The 25,542-nt window shown below is 34.9% G+C and overlaps 1 protein-coding gene across 1 annotated transcript; it reads right to left on the bottom strand.

Moving 5' to 3' along the window:
- Positions 1-1,610: 1,610 nt before the first annotated feature.
- On the bottom strand, positions 1,611-25,324 carry LOC135209482 (uncharacterized). Its single transcript, XM_064242137.1, has 10 exons — positions 24,982-25,324; positions 21,403-21,510; positions 18,707-18,853; positions 17,986-18,179; positions 15,269-15,382; positions 8,434-8,578; positions 7,648-7,818; positions 6,373-6,476; positions 4,465-6,109; positions 1,611-1,739 (listed from the first exon to the last, which is right to left on the bottom strand). Exons 1-10 carry the CDS (start codon positions 25,322-25,324, stop codon positions 1,732-1,734), a joined length of 2,979 nt encoding a protein of 992 aa, XP_064098207.1. The 3' UTR covers positions 1,611-1,731.
- Between the last annotated feature and the right edge of the window lie 218 nt (positions 25,325-25,542).

Raw genomic sequence — 25,542 nt, 5'->3', positions numbered from 1 at the left:
ATGCTTTGTTTATTGTCATATGTTTCCTCGTTTGCCGGTCTATGCTGCAGAGTTCTGCCTTCGTCCATTCCATTAATCCTGCGCTGTCTGATTACTGGCACTGCCCATGTCTTTATGGCTTTTATCATATTTCCGGCGTTGAGTTTTGACTTGAGTATCGCCTTAAGTCTCTGCATATATTCTTTCCTGACCGTGTCCTTCATCTCTTGGTGTTTTATATCCCCTCCTTCCATTATTCCCAGGTATTTGTATCCTGTCTCATTTAAGTGTTTGAGGTTGCTCCCATCTGGTAGCTTTATCCCTTGAGTCCTTGGTACTTTGCCCTTTTGTATGTTGACTAAGGCACATTTTTCTATTCCAAACTCCATCCTGATGTCCTCGGACACAATCCTTCCAGTCAGGATTAGGGTATCTATATCCTTGATGCTCTTACCATACAGCTTGATGTCGTCTATGAACATCAGATGGTTAATTCTGTTGCCTCTTTTCTTGAGTTGGTACCCATCATCCACCTTCTGCAGTACTTTTGTCATGGGAATCATGGCTACTACGAAGAGTAGTGAGGAGAGTGAGTCGCCCTGGAAGATCCCTCTCCTGATGTTAACCTCTACTAGTCTTATTCCAGAGCGTGTAAGTATTGTATTCCAGTTGCGCATTGTATTTTTGAGGAAGCCGATGGTGTTTTCCTCTGCCCCATATATTTTCAGGCATTCTATTAACCCTGTGTGTGGTATCATGTCGAATGCTTTCTTATAGTCAATCCATGCCATGCTTAGGTTGGTTTTCCTTCTCCTACTGTTCTTCATTACCATTTTGTCTATCAGGAGCTGGTCTTTTGTGCCCCTACACTTCCTTCTGCAGCCTTTCTGTTGGTGGTGAAGGTGTTAGCATCCTGTAGGTAGTTGTATAGCCTTTCACTGAGGATACCTGTTAGTAACTTCCACATTATTGGTAGGCCTGTAGTTTACTAGCTATATTTCCCTTACTCTTGTCTTTCTGTACTAAGGATTTTGTTTTTTTTTTCTTACTGTGGTCATCCATATGGGCGCAGGGTGATTTGTAATACAATGCTGGAGTTGTTCTGCTATTTGTGGGTGTAGGGGGGCTTGAAGTTTTTTGAGCCAGTATCCATGGACTTCATCGGGAACCTGGGGCTTTCCAGTTGGGCATTTTATTATTATTATTATTATTATTATTATTATTATTATTATTATTATTATTATTATTATTATTATTATTATTATTATTATTATTCCAATTCTCCTTGAATCTTTTCTCTATATGATTTTACAAGGTTCCTGAAACGTACCTTATAGGTAGGTTTTACCTTGACTTATTTATTGATGTAGAAGGTTTATGTAACCTCCAAAGCCTTAAAATCAACTTTTCTATAGCTTTCAAAAACTACTATAGATGTCTCCGGCCTTCAGAAATCGACTTATCTTGAGGTATTATTTGATTTATGATTGACCTTTACGTATTTGCAAAGTCTTCGGAACGAAGTGCTTATTTATTCCATATAGAGTTATCAGTCAGGGGGAAGGAAATAACTTTCATGAAATGTTACTTTATTTTCTCTGTGGGCACTCAGGATACAAGACATAAATTATCAGGTTACAAAAAATGATCAGTTAGCATTTGGTATAAAACTGAGAAAGAAGGGCACATTCATTATGATCCTGGCAACCTTTGACTGGACCGATTCCTTGTACTATTAACCTACGATTGTGCTCATAATTCTGAAAAGAACAGAAGAAGAAAATAAGAAATGTGAGAGTGAATTATTGCTTCATTTATTTTTCCTAAATACCAGATATAATAATCTCATTTACCTCTGCTATAGACGCCTATTACTCTGGCGTAAAATGCACATTTCTTTTTTATCAAAAACTACAAAATACAGGAAAGCTGGATGTAAATTACTTCAAATGTGCAGACCTATTGAAATGCCTGTCAGTTATCTCTGCTTATTATACTGAGGAAAATTGTTTATGGTCTAATGTTCATTGAATTATCTGAGATCGTACAAAGACCCTAGATAAATCATCCATTTCATGGACTGGCACAAGTATGAATAACAAATGGTTTTTGCCTCTTGGAAAATTCAGATTGACAGTATTACTTAGGATGATTTCCCAAATTAAGGTCGTACTCCCCTGTGTGAAAATGCTGCTAACCCCCAACATCATCAACCCTAATGTTGATGGAAAAGAATTGTTAGGGTTATTGCTGTACAAAAAACTAGAACCTCAGGGAAGATGACGCTTTCCTGTAAATTGGACGTTAGGTCACTTTCACCAATTACAATTCTTTTTCTAACTTCTTTCATGGTTTCCATATCTGTATAAAAGTGTATAAATGTCTGTTTTCTTTAATTTTTTTTTAGTTTTTTGATGAATCATTGCAAATTTACCATTTTTAGTTTAATTGAACCATATTCATTTTCCCACTGTTGAAGATAGATTTTTGTTCAATCTATAATCTGTCTACATGTCTGGTGAGAACAATAGTATTATCAAATCAAATACTAACAATATAATACACTGTTGGTGCGCTGTTGTGTTCTAACCTTCATTATAAAGCTCCATTAGTTTTCGTTTTTGCGTGTAGTTTGGTTCTAACTTTCATTAAAAGCTCCATCTCCATTTTTGTGTGCAGTTCTGTTCTAACTTCGTTATAAAGCTGCATCTCTTTTTTTGTGTAGTTTGGTTCTAACTTTCATTATAAAACTGCATCTCCTTAGTGTGTGTAGTTCTATTTTAACTTCATTGTAAAGCTGCATCTCTTTTTTGTGTGTAGTTTTGTTCTACTTTCCTTATAAAGCTGCATACCCTTAAAGGGGAATAAACTTTTTATCTTTTGAGATTAATTCCAACTTCATTCTAATCTACTCCCTTTGGACTACAAAGATAAGTCGTCTCTGAATAGCGTTCCTTTTCCTGACACTCATGAGTCAGAACCATTTTTCAACTAAATTGTATTTCATTCCAGTTACTAAACTGATCTTAGTTAGCGTAGGTAAATGGAGTGGAAAAGATTCAGATTAGTTAAAAAAAAATAAATAGATTGCATCCCGTTCTAGATCCACACACACACACACACACACATATATATATATATATATATATATATATATATATATACACACACACATATATATAATATATATATATATATATATATATATATATATATATATATATATATATATATATATATATATATATATATATATGTGTGTGTGTGTGTGTGTGTGTGTGTGTGTGCGTGTGTGTGTGTGATATATATATATAAGATTTTTCTAGAAAACAACATATCCAATCTAAATAAAAAACTTCCCAAAATATTGTAAATATTGCCAAAATTGTAGGTCGACTTTCAAGTCTATAAAAGCACTTTTAATCATCAGGCCTGCTTCGTTAAAGCTCTTATTGGTATAACAGGTTAGTCTTGGGTAGTGCCATAGCCTCTGTACCTTGGTATTCTACTTCTCTTGGATTCGAGTTCGCCTGCTGGATTGTATACTCGAGCAGACTTTTCTGCTAATTTTATCTTCCTGTATGGAAAAGCTTCATAGGAGGCCTGAGGATGTCTGGCATTTTACCAAAAGGCTGTCTCATCTTTATCCTTCATCTTCGGCTTTCTCTGTCAAAACCATGGCAACTGTCCGGCCTACAGTGGAAGAAACTTTCCTTGAGGATCTTTTACCCCAGATGATGTGATTTTCTGGTTTCTGTTTAGGTAATGAATTCTGCAGGACGAGTCTAGAATTTAGTGTTTCTTTTGACCATGTCAGTCACGAGACCATATTTTTCAAACCAATTAATTTCTTTTGGTTACTTGAATGCCTGCGTCTCGTGACATAATACAAACCTCTCACCTATTAAGTCATTGACATCAATAGACCTGTTGAGATGCCGCAATCCACACTGCACAGAATTAGATTTTTTTCAATTCATTAATGTAAAACTGTGGAACAGTCATCCTGGTAGTGTCATGGTTTCAAATGCTCCTAAGTTTATGAGACATTATGGTGAAATTTTATAGTGACATGAATCATGGCCAAAGTTCTTACTCCCATTGCCGTTTTTAGATGCATATCTTAAGTCCTTATTGGTACATCTTTCTATTTCTGTTTTTTTCGCCTATTAGATTTGTACTTTCTAACTTACATCCCTTCCATTCAGTGAAAGCTTCAGTTGATATTGAACGGTTTGTTGTCCCTTAACACAAAAAATGTGTAAATATTAACAAAAAGAAGTCTGCAGATGGAGTGAGGTACTTTTGAAAAAGATCATCTGATAGCTATATTCACAAGGAAGAAAGGAGTCTAATATGAAGCTAATGCTCCGAAAGCATGACCTTATATAAAAGAAAAATAAGACAGATGAATTAAAATCTTAATGATGTAATAGAAAGAAGAAAGAATCTTGTTGATATATACATAAAGTCACTATTACTTACCTAGGGTAGTTTCAAAATGACCATAACCATTATTATCATAGGTCATATCCTGTATAGTAAGAGCTGATGGTTGCACTCTGGAATACTGAACAGGAGTTTCTCTCTTGTAACTGAAGGAGTGTTCAGCAACCGAATCTTTATGAAACTGGTAATCCCCTTGTGGAGACGGTGTTAAATAACTGTGCTCACTTTGTGAATGGGTTATTGGATTGCTTGAAAGGCTCTGTGGAGGTCCATGTTGATGAAAGAGTTGAGGAGTTGATGATCTCGTGGAATGAGTGACTCTGTGAAGTTTAGGAGACTCTAGGTCTTCAGAATGATACCGTCGCATTTTACGAGGCAAACTATGAAATATTTGCTGTGGGACTGCAGGGACTTGATGCCCTAGATATTGGTATTGGGCATGCTTATTGTGCAATTGGGGGTATTCTTCATATTTAGGCTGATGGAGATGGAACTGAGACTGATGACAGCAGGGAAATGTTTGATGAAACATGGTGGTTTCTGATGTTGGACAACATGGCGCATCGTGTTCTCTGTGGTTGAAAAGCTGCCTTTCTGGAAACTTTAGATTTTCATTGAGTTGTTGATGCTGGTGATGATTATCTGGGGCTTCACTTACTCCAGCGTGATGATGCTGTCCTAAATGTTGCTGCTGCACATGGTGATGATGTTCTGAGTGCAGCAGATGGCAATGCTGATCTTGATTATGATAATGGTGATGGGCAGGATCATTCTGATGGTCTACATTCTGTTGACGTTCTTGGTAGTGGTGATCAGGCCACTGATGAATGATTCGATGATGATCCGGTGTATTTTCTGTGGATTGCCGTTGATGATCTAGTTTAGGGCAGTGTTGCTGTGACATTTGTCGTTGCTGAAGATTCTGATGTTGTAAATGCTGCAAATACTCACGTTTCTGTTCCTCTTCATGTTGTTGCTGAATATGTGGCTGACCGTGATATATGACCTGTGACGTGAGTTTAGTGGAGCAACAAATGTTGGAAAAAGAAGGGCCTGAGCATGGTTTATTAGCTATGGCTTCCCTTCTGATATCATGACAAGAAGACGTTAATCTTTCTGACTTATGAATAGCTGCAGGGCATCTTGCGTTGCCCTGATGCACGTTGCTTTTAGGTGCGTGAGATCTGAACCCACGTGCTTGCCCTTGAATGCCTTTGTAAGAGGAGTCACTATGATTTGACGACAAAGAGATTCTGTCTTCATTATCCTCAAGTTGACTCACTGTCCTTTCACAACTCTGCAGACGAGTCAATGAAGGGCATAATGTGGGGCTTTTGGGGCACACATCAGGGATGTCTGGAGACTGAACCCTTACCTTCATCCTTCTAAAAATGTTGTCATCTAGACCGTGTTGTGATTCTCCAGGTGTCATAAATTCATTAAAATTGGTCAGAGATTTTGAAGACTGGGATTTTCGTGCTGCTAAATTCAATCCTCCATTGATCAAGTCACTTCTGTAATTACTTAGAGGACTGGCTGTGCTGATGAAGTAATCAGAAGTTGGTATTGTTGTTAGAGGAGTTTCTTCCTGTTTCTGATACTCTGATAGTTCTGTCATGAGACTGTGAGTTGTTGAGGAGAATCTTCTTTCTTCTTCACCCATTGGAGACTGACTAATGAACTAAAGGAAAAATATGAAGAAAAACTAAGCAGAATAAGGATTGATAACTGATGAATCACAAATAACCAGCTTATAGTAATGATTATGTATTTGAGCAATCTATAATACCATCCCTTTTCTAAATATAAAGGAAAAGTTTATTTATTTCCATCTTCAGAGTAAAAACAGCTGAATTAGCTTAGGCTGAAACGAAATTCTGATGTAAACGTTTGGAGAAATGTAGCTATTCATGACTAATATGGCAACTTCAGTCAGTTTCTTACCTGATAATGCACTTGAGATGATATAGAGTCTATGCTTCCAGTTCTCCCGGTCTCAAGGTCCAAGCCAGGTGTCCAAACAGGCCCATAAGCTTCAGAAACAGCTGCTTTATATGAGGATGCCCCAGAAGAAGTAGTGAAATGACTGGTCATTCATTAGCTACATGTTTTGTTCATTAGTTTGGTTATGCTCTTTAAAGATAGGATTTCATAAACTCATTCAGTAACTAAGAGAGTAAAGCATGCCAGAATTATGCTTGCTTATGAATTGCACATATTTACCATTCTGCATTCTTTTTTTTTAATGGGATCGAGTGGTTATCAGGATATACGCCACTGTGATTGTAAGGGTTACAAGAAGATTCATTACTTAGAGTGGATCTCTCCTTGACAGTGACCCCAAGGGTTTTAACCCGGTATGTATCCACTTTTACGGCGTGTTAAGCACAAGCCCGTTGAGGATGACTGTAAAAACATGAACAAAAAACTATGAATATCATAAAGATAATGACCCACAAGAAATATTAGTCATAGATATCGACCCTCAAACTTTGTGGGGGTCACTACCCAGGAAAGAAACCTCATAGTAAGATTTAATTCCTAACTCCCAGAAGAAAAATATACTCAATAATTTGTAATGTACTTCTTTCTTTGTCGTAACTATTCTTTCAAATAGTCAATCGCAGTTCTATGACCAAATTCTTTATTATTCTAAAGTGATCATATGTTACAGAATGAAGCAATTGTGACATGGATTTCTTTCCCTGTATTTTACAACATACTCAGAGATTAGTAAGACAATGTCAACGTGTTTTTGTTTATTACTTTATAAAATACAACCTAATAACTAAAGGCCGGCACTAACACTCATGTATACTTAAGCAGTTATGCCTGCACAGTCAACCTGTGAACCCACTAACGTTCAGTTATGCCTGCGTAGTTAAGCCTGTCAGGCAAAACTGAAAGTTTGGAGGTTCAGTTTTGCCTGCTCAGGCCGAATGTGCAGGCATACCTGCGCCGGTAGAACAGTGTTAGTGGCGGTTTTAAGCCTGTGCAGACAAAACTGATCGTTAGTGGGTTCATTTTTGCCTGCTCAAGCCGACTGTGCAGGCATACCTGTGCAGGTAGAACCGAGCGTTAGTGGCGCCATTAACATACCATCAATACTAGCCATTTAGTGAATCATGTAGCATACAATAATAGACACTAAGTGGATACGCCTTTCTCTGTTTCAGACAACGATTTCTGAAACTGCAAGGGAAACTTGGCAACATTTACCTGAAGTGTTCCTCTTCAGAACGAAGCGCTTGACGAAGCAGACGATGATGCTGACGTTCAGAACCATCAAGGCTGCGCCAGTCAGAGACGTAAGGAACAGTGTCAGGAGAGGAACACCCGGCTGACTGTTGCTGCTGCTGCTGCTGCTGCTGGCAACTTCTTTTACAACTCCTGCAGGGATGGAAATAATCAGAGTTTTATTCTTCACTGAATGTTCAGCAGAAAGGAAAAAGAATCTGGGGCTTACCCATGGAGGAGGAATTAGAATCTCGTTTTTTGTGAAGGGAAATGTTAGTAATCAGGATAAAACAGAAGTGAGGGAATAAACTGATGTATCTCAGGAAGAGAAACATTAGGAATTCGGAAAGAACACTCAAGGTAGCATTGCGAAGGAAGGAAGGAATATAGAATCTGGCCAGTGCTGGGACCTATGATGCTATACAGCGCTGAAAAGGAAATTACCAGCGAAAAGGTTTTAGAGGTGTAACGGTAGGAAAACCTCCCAATTGCACTGTGAAATAATTGTTAGACAGAGTGGAAAGTAAGATGGAAGAAAAGGAATATGAATGAACGTACAGAAAAAGCAGCGAAAGAGGTTCCAGCTAGGGGCCAAAGGGACGCTGCAAAGAACCTAAGTAATGCCTTCGGTGCAGTTAAGTTACGCAGGGTAGAATTAAGAGGTTCGAGAGTCGAGGAAAACAAACGTAATACGGATGTTAAAGTACAATATTATTCCAATTGTTATTGCAAGGGTATTTCTCTTGAAGATGCTTCTGTGCGTCTTACCTGGCACTGGAATCTGAGCACTTGAAGAGGTGTAGTTAGACCTTCCCTGAGCGTTGTGTGATTGGATTAGGAACTCGTAAACTGTACCAGGCGTCAGTCCTTGGATCTCCGCCGCGGTGACATCGGCTCCGGTGACATCCTCTCTCTGCTCAAATGAAATCCCAGTCACAAAGAAACAATTCAGTTCTAGGTGAAGAATGATACTAAGGATACAAGAGCTTTCTAATAGGTTAGACAAGTTAAAACTTTCCTATGCCTACCCAGAAACGACTGAAGTGATATTGTAGCCATTTATACTTATGCAGTCGCTAAGCACCAGTATCCGCTAAACGCACAAACTGTTAGCTGATTACACTTGTTGACTTTAAGCATGTTTTCCTATCCGGTGTGTCACTTGTTTAATTTCTGTCTACTGTTATAATATCACTAGAAAAGAAAGACGATATATTAAAGGGGAAAATCAGGGACAGACGTGGGATTTAATGTAGTATGAGTATGATATATATTGAAAGCAACAAGATATCATGAGTATCAGTTTAACACTTTGATAAACCATTAAATGTTATTTTGTCATTCTTAAAAGGATGCTCTCGAAATACAAAACGCTCACACAGTGAGGTTAGAAAGATAAATTTGTCTTGAAAGTACTTATTTTACACACACAGTAAAGAGAAAGAGAAATTAGTCGTGAAAGGACTTATTTCACACACACCACACACACACAATATATATATATATATATATATATATATATATATATATATATATATATATATATATATATATATATATATATGCTTAAAAATCACAGTAGATACGCGTGACTTCATTGTAAATGCGAAACCGCGGAAAAAACGATAGGCAGAAAGCCTTACCAAATGCCTTCGTCTATACAGGGGCTTTTCTTTTTTGTGCTTTGATATTGCCTCAATAAGGAGAAAGCGCTTGATACGGATTTCTGCCTATCAGTTTCCTGTGGTATTTGCTTATAATACATGTGTTTTTTTTTCCAGGATTATTGTGATATTTCTAGGTCAAACCCCATTTCCAAGTTAAATTTACAATAAAGAATTGTGAAAAAATACCATTCATTAAGCACATACACACACAGCACTACAAACAAAAGGAAACCACAAAAATTATAAATATGCAATATTTGTAAATAGGAGACCGTCTGAAAACACCTTGTCTAACGAATGAAGGAAAGCTAGAGACTGGAGGAGTTAAGAGGGTTCAAGGGAAATCATAACTCCAGGTAAATGTTATAAAAGTTGACTCCTTAGGTATGACCGTTCTCTCAAAACGCGATCCTCTAACGGCTAATTGATGTTGGTTGGTATTGTATATGTAAGTAAAGATGGGTGGTTTAACACTCTTGTCACTATTTTTTTATGGAAAAATTGGGCTTAATTATATATTTTATTTATATAATTATGTATCTTAAGATTAAAAGGCCCATTAAAACACTTTTGTTTAAAGTTAAGGTCTATATTTCGGTGGACTGACTCGCACCATTATCAAGTAGTGAATGACAGAAGAAGTTACATTGGTGAAATATATAGTGGGAGATATGTCCTTAGGTGATGCCTGGAGTTACCGCTAACCCGACGCTGGTTCTCTTAATTGTCTTAATCCGCTTCATTGTTGCCTTAAGGAAGATATTGTCTATATGGTCAGAGTCCCAGGCTCCATTGGAAAGGTTGATCCTATTATCTTGTTGTTTTATCAGTGAAGATTCCTTACCTTTAAACCAGAGTGTTTTAATGGGCCTTTTATACTTCAGACGTATCCTGTTTTAACTGAAGAATTTATTTACACACACAAACACACACACACATTCACACACGCATATGTGTGTGTATATATATATATATATATATAAATATATATATATATATATATATATATATATATATATATATATATAGTTTATATATAGTATATATATATATATATATATATATATTATATAGTATATATATATATTTTATATATATATATATATATATTATATATAATATATATATATATATATATAGTTTATATATATATATATATATATATATATATATATATATATATATATATATATATACGTGAATGTGTGAGTTTTATCGCATTACCGTAATTCATATACACGCATTAAACTATATAAGTACTTTACTATCTAATTCAATTTAACTCGGAATGAATATATTTTCATATGTGTTTACTGAAGGGAATTCCTTATCAACTAAAAATTCCCCTTCGGTTGACATATATAAAAATACGTATATTCATCCCGAGGTAGAGCAAATTGTAGCTTAATGTGTATATGTATATATATATATATATAATATATATATATATATATATATATATATATATATATATATATATATATATATGGGGATACAATCCACAATGAAGTAAATTCCCTCTTGTAGTTTAAAATATATATTACTTGTATAGGATTAAAGCTTTCGACCATCAACTGTGGTCTTGTTCACCTTTAGTGAACAAGACCACAGTTGATGGTCGAAAGCGTTTAATCCTATACAAGTAATATATTTTAAACTACAAGAGGAATTTACTTCATTGTGGATTGTATCCCCATTTACTTAGAGGTACGACATAGTACCTGCTTCTGCATATATATATATATATATATATTATATATATATATATATATATATAATATATATATATATACAAAACAATTATAGTGATAGCTACGGTTTTAGGAGAACCTACACAGGGACATGTGTTTCTTGGGTTTGAAGAATATTAACATTGTAGGTGTACTAAGAAATTTAATTAGAAAAGGTAGTTAACAGAAAGGAATGGCATTGTTCATGGAGCATGGGTCTGGAGTTTCTGGAATCTATTTGGAAGATTCGTGGATTGTAGAGAGTAAAAGACAAAATGAGCCTGGTCTGCGTAATTGGAAGTGACTGAGGAGATAAGGAGCATAATTGGGAGGTTGAGGAATGGATAGTCACAGGAGGGTTTGAAACTACCTGTTAATGAAAGTTGGGTCAGGTGCCAAATTTAGTCTACATCGGTCAAGCGGTGCGGATTTCTATATCACAGAAACATATGGGTAAATATACCTCGTCACAAACAAACATTCACTATTATATATATATATATATATATATATATATATATATATATATATATATATATATATATATATATATATAATGTACCATTTTACCAAAGATGTGCGTAACCTTAATTGCCATAGTGAGGTTCACAATATCCACTCTGTCAGTTATGTCTCTAGGATTCTCTTCACCGACCGAGAGAGAGAGAGAGAGAGAGAGAGAGCATCAACTACTAAACCTTGAGAATAATGAACAAAATGCAAGAGTAATTCCCAGAGAAATCTTCTAGTCACGTATGATGGCACTCTGTTACAGCCTTCCACTACAGAACTCATGTTTCCTTCTCGGACTTCTCATGAGATGATTTTGTAAAAAGAAAAAGCACTTCAGTTTGAAACTCTGCTTATTCTTAGCAGTGTCTCATGACATCTCTGCTTATATTCTTAGCTGAGTCTCATGACATCTTACAAGATCTTCACTGAATTTCATATCATCATTGGTTGTCCTCAACTGGGCTGTTTTTTTCTGTATTCTTATGCTGTTGGCTCTCCCGCAGTGCAATAACCTTCACCTCAGTAACTATGGAATATTGTAAAAGTGTTTGTAATGTTTTCAGACTCAGCATTAGTTTGATTAGTATTAGTATGTTCTAATAATGTATGTCCAGAATTCAGAAAATAAAATTAAAGTAAAGAATAACGTAGAATGCGAAAAGAGAGAGAGAAATTAGCATTATCCGTTTTCGAAGCAGGAAAATGCTGTCATCACTAGAGTTAAGCGGATCTCGAGTTCTCCATTTTTGTTTTAGATCCTGTCAATCATACAACTCGCATGACTTGTTCGGACATGTGTGTTTTTGTCGAAAAAGTACGTGAAGATTTCACCATTTTTCTGTGAAGTTACGTCATGTTAGAAGTTTATAGAAGTTTAGCTTACGATACCATTCATTCATTTAAGAAAATACAGATTCTTTTGGTTTTGTTATTTAACTATTTAATATTGCTGATAAATTAACTCATATCTCTCGATTTGCCAAAAGAGAACATGAAATGGAAAGATTTGTGACGTCACTTACGGATATGATGACATTTACCTCATTCGAGAAAATTCTATAATCATATCTTTTACTCTCAAGAGACTTTTATTGTCTTAAATCACTTAATAATAAACATTATCTATGATTATAATCCCACTTTCTCTCTATTTATTGTTTTGAAAGAGAATTTTTAAGATAATATCTGTGTCTCGTTCCCAAAATGTTTTGCCCAGCCATTTTGGACGAGGTCCACTCTAACGTTTCCATACTACGAGAACAATTTTTGTTCATTCCGATATCAGAGACCGTTCATCTCTCTCGCTCTCTCTCTCTCTCTCTCTCTCGTATGAGAGAATTTTGGTATCACATTAACGTAAAGATTTTTTTATGGTCACTCGTAACTTATATCTTTATTTAATTCTTAGCGTTTAATTGTGGAATTTGAACAGACGTTGTGAAAGTGTGTAACAGGCGCCTCGTGTGTGAGTGCTTATTGGGGATTTAGAGAAAGGCCTTCTAAAATTGGTATTAGAAGGCGAGAGATTTTTAGTAAGTTCAGTGCACTAAACTTAAACATAAAAAGTACTGGAAATAGTGAAAGTTCTTAGGTTATTCCAGGGGAAACTTTTGCCATTTTTTCACATTTTGGTATTGGTGATTATTTTTTTTTCATGTATCCATTTTTCTTATTTAAGTGTTTTTTATTTTATATATGTATTCTGTGTGATTAATGCTTTCTTAGTGTTTTTGCAATCTTGATATTTTCCACATTTTTCTGTGTTTACATTTACATTCACAGTTTGATTAACTTAAATGTTTTCATTATTTAATCATTACAAATTTAATTGAGTTTAACACTTGAGAATTACTTTGCATTTACTTAGAATTCCTTTCAAGTTTTATTTTTGTTTAACACTTGTGAATTAATTCTAAAATTTTGATTGTTACTTAACACTCTGAATTTTCCTTGAATAATTTAATTTCTTAATTTTAGGGATATATTAATTTTGATTTTATCTTACTTAATAATTAATTCAAGCATTAACTAAACTTTGTGTTGTTTTCAAGTAATAGTAAATTTCCCTGAGATTGTGAATTTCACTTATAGATTTTGAGTTTAATAATGAATTTTTGTATTCAAAATTTGTATGAGTGTTTTCTTATTTTTCACCAGTATATTTAATTTGGTTTAGATAGAAATATAGAGTGGTAATTGAGCGGTTTACCTTCCATTTAATTGAAGTGAGTTAGAACCAGGGAAATACTTAAACTTTTAAAGTTGTTGATGGACTGATGCCCTTTAATTAATTTAATTACATAGAAGAATACCTCAAACCTATTGTAATGAACTTAGTCTTATTTATAAGTCTTTAAAGGATCACTGTGGCCTTTTGGGTATTCAGTCGTATTTTATCTAGGATGAAGGTTCAGGTGTCTGGCTGTTGTGAGGTAACTATTTTATGATTGGTCAGTGTAGTAACCAGATACTTGGCACTTCGTCATGGTCTTCACAAATACTTGTTAAGGGATCGGAATAGCTTTTAATCAATTTTGGTCTGTTCCACAACCAAACAATTTGTGACACTGTCTTTCCAGAGTTTGACACTTATTCTAAAATCACGGACAACCATTTACATCATCGTGAAGCAGTCTTAGACTAATGTTAAAACGACCATTTTATCAAGAATTGGTAATAAAAAGAAAATAATCCACATAACACTAAAAAAAACTGTCGCCATCGATGATGGAATCTAGACGCACTTAGTAAGACTTCCCGTTCGCGAGAAAGTAGATTACGGTGACATAAACATGATTAACAAATGTTGGTCAATGAAAAGAACTGCCTCCTGAAATGTAGTACTACATCAAGTACATCAGGCATTAAACTCTGCAATGCGTCAACTTTTCACATATAGCATAAAGTCAGTAATGAGTTACTCCGACCCAGATGCGATCAAATCTTTAATCAAATTTTCCGCTCACTGAGTTAATCCATTAAAAACGAGTCAAAACACCGAACTTGAAAAATATCCGGCCATTAATATCCCAAATTAAGTTGACCACACTCATCGGGAACCAGCAAGCGCCTAATGAGGTGTTTTTTTCCTCTCTCATAATTATTAGCATCCACCCTTCGTCACGCTGGGGACTTCTTCGGATTTGCCCTTTACAATCTGCACTTGAGACCCGCAATTCATTCCGTCCATCACGTCATGTCAGGTGGAAACCAGACGCGAGGGAAAGTGATGGGGATTTATACGTATGCATATACATACATACATACATACATACATGTATGTATATATGCATTAAGATACAAATATCCTTTACTATCCAATTCGCTCTACCTGATTTCGCCTCTGTCCGCTAGTTCGAATCCACGAGAGGACGAAATTATTATTATCAAATAAAACATTCCCCTTCGGTTTTAACATATTGATGATTATTTCCGTGGTTGAGCGAATTGGATAACAAAGGACATTTGTAGCTTAATGAATATATATGAATCACGGTGAAGTGATAAAAACAACACACACACAATTATATTTATATATATATATATATATATATATATATATATATATACGTATATAATTATATATATATATATGTATATATATATATATATTTATCTGTGTGAATTAGTCTATAGGGAAGCGCTGATGACGTAATGAACAGACTCGTGCTACCAAAAACCACCGACACTCACCGTGTACTTTCCTCCGTTCTTTCGGCCGATACAGAAGGGTGTAGCCGGCAGGGGTGTCCCCCCACCCGGGGGCACCCACGAGAGGTAGGCCGTACTACCTGTGACTGTCGTGACCTGTTAGGAAGACAGCAAAGTTCACATATTATTTTTTATTACTCTTTCGTAACCATATTTACTTACTATAAATTATCACTTGTCTGGAACTCTATCCACAGTCATGTGAAACAACAAGAAAGGGTATACTGTGTGTATATGTATTTATGTGTGTGTGTGTGTGTGTGTGTATAATATATATATATATATTATATATATATATATATATATATATATATATATATATGCATATATATATACATATTATATATATATATATATATATATATATAGTATATATATATATTCTATATATATATATATATATATATATATATATATATATATATATATATATATATATATATATATATATATATATATATATATACCGTATATGTAATATATGAATACATATATATGACTTACATTGAGATACTGAGGTGGATTCGGGGGCAGGGGGTGAGCCAAGAGTGTAATTCACAGCGTAGGATCCTCTGGAAAATTGGCGGCGACACAGGTGTAAAGTGTGTAGTCCTTCAGCGAAACGTTCTTGATTTCAAGGACAGACGACCAGGCCACCAAACCGTCAATAAGCTGAAAGGCGACCATTGAATACATAATTCAATATGGCTGTTGGGCATTCCATTGTAAGATGACAGACATCCGTTGCAATATGATGTTTTGTTACTTCGAATGAGTTACTATTCTAAAGGTTTAATTTAGTAATTTACTAAATGTTTTTATGCATAATTATCGTTTAGTCAATTAGCTGCATACTTTTTTCGGCCCTGAAGATGAAACAATGAACTTGCAAAACGTTGCTCTTGGGAACAAACACCTAATTGTATTGTGCTTTTCCCTGGATAACCCCAAATGTATATACATATATATAACTAGAATTATTATAGATATATATATTATATATATATATATATATATATCATATATATATATATATACATATATATATTATATATTATATATATATATATATATATTATATAATATATATATATATATATATGAATATGTGTATATATATATCCTTTATATATATATATATATAGTATATATTATATATATAATATATATATAATATATATAGATATTATATAATATATATGTGTGTGTGTGTGTGTGTGTGTATATATATACTTTACTATATACATATATATATTATATATATATATATATATATATATATATATATATATATATATATATATATATATACTTTCATATATATATATATATATATATATATATATATATATATATATATATATGGATTTTTATCACTTCATATACCTGATTAAGCTACAAATGTCCTTTGATAATAACTTTCGTCCTCTCGTGGATTCGAACAAGCGCACTGAAATCCTGATATCTCCTCTGTGCACTGGTTCGAATCCACGAGAGGACAAAATTATTATAAATGAAAATCCAACCTCAGTTTAACATAAAAAAAATATATTAATTCCGAGGTAGATTGAATTGGATATTGAAGGACAATTGCAGGTTAATGAATATATATAATATATATATATATACTATATATATATATATATATATATATATATATACTATATTATATTCTTATCAATTACTCTTTTACAAGTCTTTTGTGTATTGTTTACCATCGGGACAAAATGAGAAACGGGTTGTAAATCCGACCGGTGTTTCCTATAATGCTTACTAAGTCATCTTCAACGGACTTATACGAGTGGGGGGTGGAAAATCATAACCATATGCTAACAGGACAGTAGGTACATACGAACATACAAACGGCTGGAAACCAAGTATTTCCACCTGACAAAGATTTCAAAGGGGGATTCCTTCCTCCCTTTTGATGACAGGTCGAATTTTACAAATTTTCGGCTAACCCCGTTTCCTTTTCCCCGTCTTTCAAAAACGCTTTTAAACATTAGAACAGCTTTGCTCTTTTTAAGTAAGGATCAGTTTTATACAGAAATTTTCTTTTATTAAACTACTTAGTGAAGTTTCTTTCCAGTGCATTATAAGAATATATTATGCTTTTGCCCTTCCCTAGAAAATAGACAAACTAAGGCTAGAGGGCTGCAGTTTGGTATGTTTGAAGATTGGGGGTGGGTGGGATGATCAACAAACCAAGTTGACGTATGGATTGGTTACACTAACATGAGCTAAAAATTCCACTATTTACCTATCATTTCTTAACTTACTTTTATTTTGCTGTTCTATTCTCTTCATTATTTTTACTGTACCGCCTCTCATATACTATTTCTTCCACTATTTGGCCTCATTTCTATATCTCTAAACAGCGAACCCTACTTCAGCTCTGTTCAGCGACCAAAATAATACCTATACTCTGTTTTTTTCTATCTGTCCATCCTCCTGTGGTGTTTGCGCATGGTAACACTGCGTCCCGGGCTTTAAATAATATACTATTTCGAATATTAACGGTGTAATTCGCATACAGTGAATTCTTAAAACACTTTTCAGTTAAAATGTAAACCCAGACATCATTTTATTTACTTAAAACTTACACAGCGTAACTATCTATAGCCCGTCACGAAATGCAAAAACGCGCAGATAAGATGGATGAAAGGAGGAGGAGGAGGAGGAGGAGGAGCCCCTCTCACCTCAGGCACCCTTATGAAATACTTCCGGTCATTTAGCAGAACTCGGTCCTCGTTGATGGTCCACTTGAAAGTGGGTGAAGGGGCGGCTTTCACGCTGCACTCCAGGCGGGCCGTCCCCCCCAAGTGAGCCAAGGGACTCAGGTTAGGACTCTTCTGCGCCTTCTTCCACTTCGTCTGGAACCTCTGGAGTTTTTCTGCAGAAGGAGAAGGAAGGATAAAAACTGAGTGGAATGGAAGAGGAAGAATCAACGAAAACTGTGATGACTTTTAGACTCGAGAGAAAAGACGGACTTGTCCAGTGATGCTCAAATTTGTTGTAATGGATGACGAATTCACAGACATTTGACGAATACGTAAAAATGATGAGGGACACTTATGTCTCTCTCCGACAAAAAAACAAAATTGCCCAGATGGAAGGAGGCTACACATCATTTCACTGTCTTGAATTCGATGATATATTATAAATACAGAAAGATGATGATGCATCATTAAGGTATGTAATAGAAAGAGTGCCAGTTTTGTATGCAAATGAGTGAAAGGTAACATTAAAGAAAATACAAACATACGAATTCACATTAGTCCCGAGTAGCCAGTCAACTCCTCCATTACAAAATGCGTTGTTAATCAGTGGATAAACAAGAGTAGTTTATTTCTATTGACTGAGAACCACTCATGTTAATCAGTAGATAAAGAAGAGTTTAAGAAGAGAAACATTACTTACGAGTCACGACGACGGCCGCGCGAACGGGCTCCGCCCTGGAGACGACGTTGGAGGCGAGGCAGAGGTAGAATCCCGTGTCTGCTCTGGTCGCCCCCTCGATCGAGAGTCTGGCTTCGCCGATGCCCCAAGAGAGAACCTCGGAGTTTGCTGCAAGACATCACAAAATCCTCTGGTGTTACATAAGGTCTCCTGCTTCTCAACAAATGGCGGACTTTATTAGGTTCATAACACAGGGCAACCATACAGAGCATTGTGGAAAAAAGAAACCCACAAGATAACCGAATATAACTTGTTTACTTGTAAGTATTTACAATGTATTAACACTCGAGTGCTTTGAGGCCCACTCGAGTGTTAATGCCATGTAAATGCTTACAAGTAAACCAGTTATACACGGTTATCTTGTGGGTTTCTCTTTCCATCTTCAGAAGAAAACTGAAAGAAGTTTTTGTTTGGTTCAAAGAGCATTGTGTCATATATTTTCCGTATTTCAAACAGCATTGTGTCATATACTTCACAAATTTTACATGGTCTGCTTTTTCGCGTATAAATGATTTCGTCATGGGGTGAAGTCGAATTTATTGCCAGATAGAGGAAGCCTTTGTTTTAAACCTTTTTTTTACGATATTTTGATTAATACGATTTACTTGGACAGCAAAATTTCTGCCCGAGTATTCTGGTTTTGCACGTTGGAAAATAATCAACAAAAAAGTCAAAACTGGAATCAAGGAGTCATTACTAAAATTCAGGGATTTGAAATGTGATTGCAAACACCAGAAAATCTTTGGCTACGTGTTCTTTAGAAAAGTTGAAAGTTATGAGCTGAAATTTGTATTTCCAGAAAAAGAATACTTTTTTTAGATGTCACTAGTAAATCGGTATTTGTCATCATTAATATATAAAGTTATGGTTTCATTTTAAGGAAAAGGAGTTTATCAAAGCATTAAATCTATGAAGAACAGTTCTCATGTTACATAAGCACGGTTAAAAATGTCAGAAACGTCTAACAAAGTGACTTTTCTCTGTGAGGTTTTCCATCTGATATGTTCAGGAGTAGGAAATTATTTTACAAAATCTTTATCTAAACGTTTGGTTGTCTTTAAAATCCATTTTTATGTCAGGCTATAAAGTACATTTATCTAATGAGGGCGTTGTGACTTTGATATATCGTTTTATAAAATCACTAACATAGCACTTATGGTTAATTACGGATCATTTACCGGGACTTTTTACCATTATTTCTTGGTCTGTTGCATTTCAGTCATGGCTTCTCTTCCTCTCAATCACCGCTAAAGAGGAAACCGCTGCCCTTCCTTCTTTATTCAGGAGAGGTCACTCAGCGCCCAAACGAGACTGAATATTTCATTTCATCTTCTGGACGTCAAATTGCATCAAAATGACGCGAATATTTGATGCCGTCGAGGCTAAAGCTTCCTCCGTTTCATATGCGAGCGAGCGGATATTGTAAGATCAAACCGGATTTGCACCTGAATTGGCTCTCCAGCTCAGATTTCGGCTTCTGTCTCTCGGCTTCCGGGGATCGTTACTCCTATTTCATTGCGGCACTGGGCGCCTCGGTGGCATGGTCGGTTTGGTCTTGGTCTGCCCCGTCGGTGGCCTCGAGTTCCATTCTCGGGCATTCCATTGAGGGGTGAGAGATGTGTATTTCTGGTGATGGAAGTTCACTCTCGACGTGGTTCGGAAGTCACGTAAAGCCGTTGGTCCCGTTGCTGAATAACCACTGGTTCTATGCAACGTAAAAACACCAGACAAATAAACATCTCTTCGATCCTTAATTATGTGGGAATTAAACTTTTCAGTTTGAACAGAATGAGACTGAAAAGACTTTCGACAGAAAGAAGCCTTTCGGTTGAAGAATGACCACTGATTCGTAAGGCAGATGTAGCATGACGCTCACACTTCTTTCCCATAGTCTTATGTCCATAGAAATGAGGATATTTGAATATCCTAATAAAGAATTTCATTACAAATTGGGGTTTTTAGATTCGTAAAGTCCTTCATACACGAATATACAGTGTCTTTCCTTACGAAAGTGTGAATATGAAAGCAAAATTCAATAAAAGACATTGACTTCAAATTGGGATAGGAGCAACCTACAACCTGATTTGAGAACATTACAGACAACAAATGATTAGTTTGAAATCAGGAAAATTCTCTCATCTGCCTCTTCTCAGTAATGGTCAGGGTCTGAAAATGGTTTGGGTAATTTGCTCTATACAGAGGCAGAATTTTGTTGAGCCCCGTTTTGAAGAAATGGAGTTAGAATATTCGTAAATCAAGGTAAAAAAACCTCTTCCCACTGGATTCATTTATTAATGGTAGTCATATCCAATGTAGCACGAAGGAACACTTAGTTGAAGAATATCCTTAAATTCGCGGTATAAAAGTAAGTGAAACAGGGACTTGGACTTGGAAGAAGCACTTCGTAGTATATCAGTGTGAACTTGAAAACGTAGAATATACTACGAAAGTACTTGTTCCAAGTACCTGTTTCACTTACCTTTCCACCTTGGATTTAAGGGGATTAGTGGTAGTGTAGAATAGAATGTATCGTTTTTATGGTTACGTGATTTATTAGAGTGAGCTGCGTACCTAACCATACTTCATACAGGGAAATGTTTATTCAGTATTGAGGACATTGACCTGATTGCCTACCTGCTGTTATCCTCCTGTCTGACCCAGGTCACGTTCGGTGTAGGATTGCCAACTGCTGTAACAGAGGACGGAATCCGAGCCACCCTCATCCACCGTCCACCCTTTGGATGTCACGATGTTCTCAGGACCGTCTGGGTTCGAAAGACAAGATTTGACATGACTGATGCTGCTCTGATTGGGAAGGAAAAGGCTGCCACTTGGCTTGAAGGAAGGAGCACAGCCGGACAAGGTGGGAAATGGACAACATTTCTGCTCAGAAACTAACATACTGGAGAATGAGGGCAGTCTCTCTCTCTCTCTCTCTCTCTCTCTCTCTCTCTCTCTCTCTGCTAAGACTTACACATTAATCAAATATTTTATATATATATATATATATATATATATATATATATATATATATATATATATATATATCCTCACAAAATGAGCTTTCATGTTACTATTGGAATACAACAAAGTAATCTATCTTCGTGTCAAGAAGATTACCAGTACACTATATATAATATATATATATATATATATATATATATATATATATATATATATATGTTATATATATATATATATATATATAATATATATATATATTATGTATATAAGTATATATATATATATATATATATATATATATATATATATATATATATCTATATATATATATATATATATATATGTATGTTATGTATTATGTATATATAGTATGTATAGTATATATATATAATTATATATATAATATATATATATATATATATATATATTATATATATATATTTTATATATATATATATATATATATATATGGAGAGAGACATAGAGACATAGCCAGAATTACTCCTGTAGACGTGAAATAACAGCCATACAAAACACATGACACCATTTACCCAGATACACACACATCCACACAAGAGAGAGAGAGAAAGAGAAAGGTGGGGAAGAGAGAGCGTTTAATTTTGCAAGAGGTATCGTGGCATCAGGTAATCAACAGGGGAATGGAAGGAAAATGAGTCGAACTGCCCCTGTTTCAACCTTGCGGATTGACCCCGGCTTTGGTTGGAGATTAATGAACACTTCCGGAGTTCCAGCAGAGATTCTTAGCTTCAGCCGGCCTCTTTTATGCTGAAAAGAATCAACTCAATAGATTTAGAGCATCTAAAGCGACCAGCATCACTCCATAGAGGAATAACATTCGAATTATTCATGACTTCGTTGGTGTCAAGAGAGCGAGAGAACGTAGGACGCGCGTCGGCCATATTGTCTTTCTCGTCTTGATTTTTATTTATTTATTTTTTTATTTTGCGAGTTCCTAGGAACATTTTCGTTATATAATGTCTGGAAATTATTTACACTTTTGGCCAAATTTCACTAGATTTATCCTGAGAAAGATTCGACAATATATATGTATACGTATGTCTATATACATATATATAAGTATAAACTGGGTGCTCTTGAAATATTTATATAATATATATATATATATATATATCATATATATATATATATATATATATATATATAAAAATATATATACATATACATATATATATATATATATATATATATATATATATGTTATATATATATATATATATATATATATATATATATATATATATATATATATATATATATATATATAATATATATATATATATATCAGCTCACTATTAGGGAACAGCCTTGGCCATTTCATCTCAGCCAAGACCATCCAGAGAAAGCAAGATTCAGAAGACGAGTGATCTCACTCCCCAAATCTAACTGCTAGTTACCAACAACAAGGACCAAACCTTATTGCAAACTCCTGGCACCCAAAGGACTAACATCTACACCAAACCCTCATCTCAAATTTAGATTTTACCACTCTATCTCCTTTACCTTAAAATCTTATTTCACATTTGACTTATAAGTATGAACTTTACATTGACCATGATTTCACTCTTCGAAGAGGCATCATTAGTTGATCTGTCTTTCTTAGTTCAAAGGTGATGGCCCAGTTTAAGTTCCTGTTTGACACTGACGTTAACTTAGTTATGACCTAGACCTTAACACTGTCTTTGACGTCACTGTGTAATAAGAAATCTTTAATAGATATCCATTGCATTATTCGACCAATTTCTGAGCCCAATGTAATATATAAATCAGCGGTCGGAAGTAAGTTGATCAGAACTAGTAAAACGAAAGCAATCATATTTCAAGGACAAATACACAAAGTCGTTGAACGTGCAGACCATTAATGTCAAATACCAATTAGCAAATTTGTACTTCTGTTTCATTAGCGGAGTAACGACATCAAATACGAATCTATCGCATACATGTCAAAACAATGAAAACAATGGCCAACATATTTTGACCCACATAGAAGGTCAAAGGTTACATCCCTTTCTACTCAAACATTTATTCAGTGTTTTCCAATCACGAACCTTTTGTAATATTTCAGTCAGCATCCACCTGCAACTCTCATGTTAGCCTCTTGACAAACATACAGGCGTCCATAAAGTCCCAGTACCATTATAAGCAATAAATACTTGTATTAGTACTGGGATTTTATGGACACCCTATATCAAGAGACAAAGAAGCAATGAGGCTCAAATGAAAAATAGCATCAGTGGGTAATAATAATAACGTCAGTTACCTACAATAATATGTATAAAAACAGCCTCAAATTGTAGTATAACTCTTGTCAGGTCATTCAGCCATCTGTTAGTTTACAAGAGGTAAAAATCATGTTGCTTTTTATTGGAAGATGATTTGCTGCTTGACTTTAATGAGAAATCTATTAGAAATATTGGTGAAAAGAACATTACAGGTGTTTCCTTCAAGTGCAATAAACTCGGTCGTATTTCACAACCTGTTCACGCTGTCACGCATGAATTTATTGCTTTCTGTTCTAATATATTGGGATTTGATTACAACTATAGGTTTTAGTCATATTTCAGGGCTAAAGAACACGTTTATTGAATATGTTTTTCTTATGTAAAAAATTTTTTATTTGAAAGACAATCAAACATTGTAAGAAAACTCCCCAAATTACCTAATAGACTCTGATGATGAATATTCGCATTTTGAAAGCTACTGAAAATGGCAACTGGGATATGCTACTAGTTTTGTTTATTGATATTTAAATTACTAAAAATTTAAATAAAATATAGATTACACGCAATATCATTTTGTAACACAGGTATATTTAACATTGTACTTTATTTTTTTTATTCTATTCTTCTGTATTTCTGATAAGATATGTACTATGTAAATAATGTAGAGAATTTTATGTAATATTTTCATAATAAAGGAAAAAAAAGTTTTGTTTATGGTACTGTTATTCTTAGTCAGGAGAGACAGATAAATGCATTTATCATTTATGATGATCATATCATTAGCCACCTTCCCACTCATACCAGTATGTTTCGTACAAAATAACCAATGATTTATCTGCAATGCTGAAGTGTCTATTAGTGTTCTCTATTTCATCGATTACTGGGTCATTATGCTCTTTCTTGGTCTCTGGTACTATTACCAACTTGTCTTCAGTCCCCATAGGTGAACTTTAACGTTGCATTGTTCATTTTTTTTATTTCACGCAATATATAAATGTCCATTATTCTTGCAGTGACTATTGAAGGCATCTTTCAATCTCCAGACCTCTGGAAACCAGTAACTCATTTCTTGGCCGCCTTTTGTAGCAGAGTTTTCTATGTGGCTGAGGGAAGTCCTGCTCTCTGTTGGATCTCGTACACTTCCATCCTGCTGCCAGGGTGAGTTCAGTCCTCTCTTGTCTTGTCCAAATATGGAAATCTGTGTTTCAACATTTTCATCGAAAGCCAACAAATATACCATTGCATAGCAACAGGGCAGAACTGGAAGGCTGATAGACAGATCATCACTGGGAACAGTGAATAGGGTTCTGGATACTTTTCCTGTGTTCCCTAAGCAATTAAAGTGAGTGTTCATGGCTGTATCTTCAGGATCTCCTGTAGGAGCCTCTTAGCAGACTCGTAATGCTAACTCCTTGATTATTTCTTAGTATTTTAGCTCAATCCAGGCTAAATACCATGAACCGTTTGGGATGGTATCATTCTGTCATGAAGTCAGTCATTTACTGCGTTGTTAGATTGTTGATACCTATGGATAAAAAGTTAAGTATATCATAGTTTAACCAGACGACTGGG

This window comes from Macrobrachium nipponense, chromosome 38 (assembly GCF_015104395.2).
Source record: "Macrobrachium nipponense isolate FS-2020 chromosome 38, ASM1510439v2, whole genome shotgun sequence".
NCBI classification, from domain to species: Eukaryota; Metazoa; Arthropoda; class Malacostraca; order Decapoda; family Palaemonidae; genus Macrobrachium; species Macrobrachium nipponense.
The sequence above is the reverse complement of the archived record's forward strand: the minus strand, read 5'-3'. Positions and strand labels throughout refer to the sequence as shown.

Bases quoted from the DNA above. Each gene is read 5' to 3' on its own strand.
- LOC135209482 (XM_064242137.1), bottom strand. From the start codon at position 25,324: ATGAACACTCACTTTAATTGCTTAGGGAACACAGGAAAAGTATCCAGA. The intron at 15,383-17,985 runs GTGAGAGGGGCT...TCTTCCTAACAG, and splicing joins ATTTCATAAGGGTGCCTGAG to GTCACGACAGTCACAGGTAG. The intron at 6,477-7,647 runs GTAAATGTTGCC...CCTCATATAAAG, and splicing joins TCTGAAGAGGAACACTTCAG to CAGCTGTTTCTGAAGCTTAT.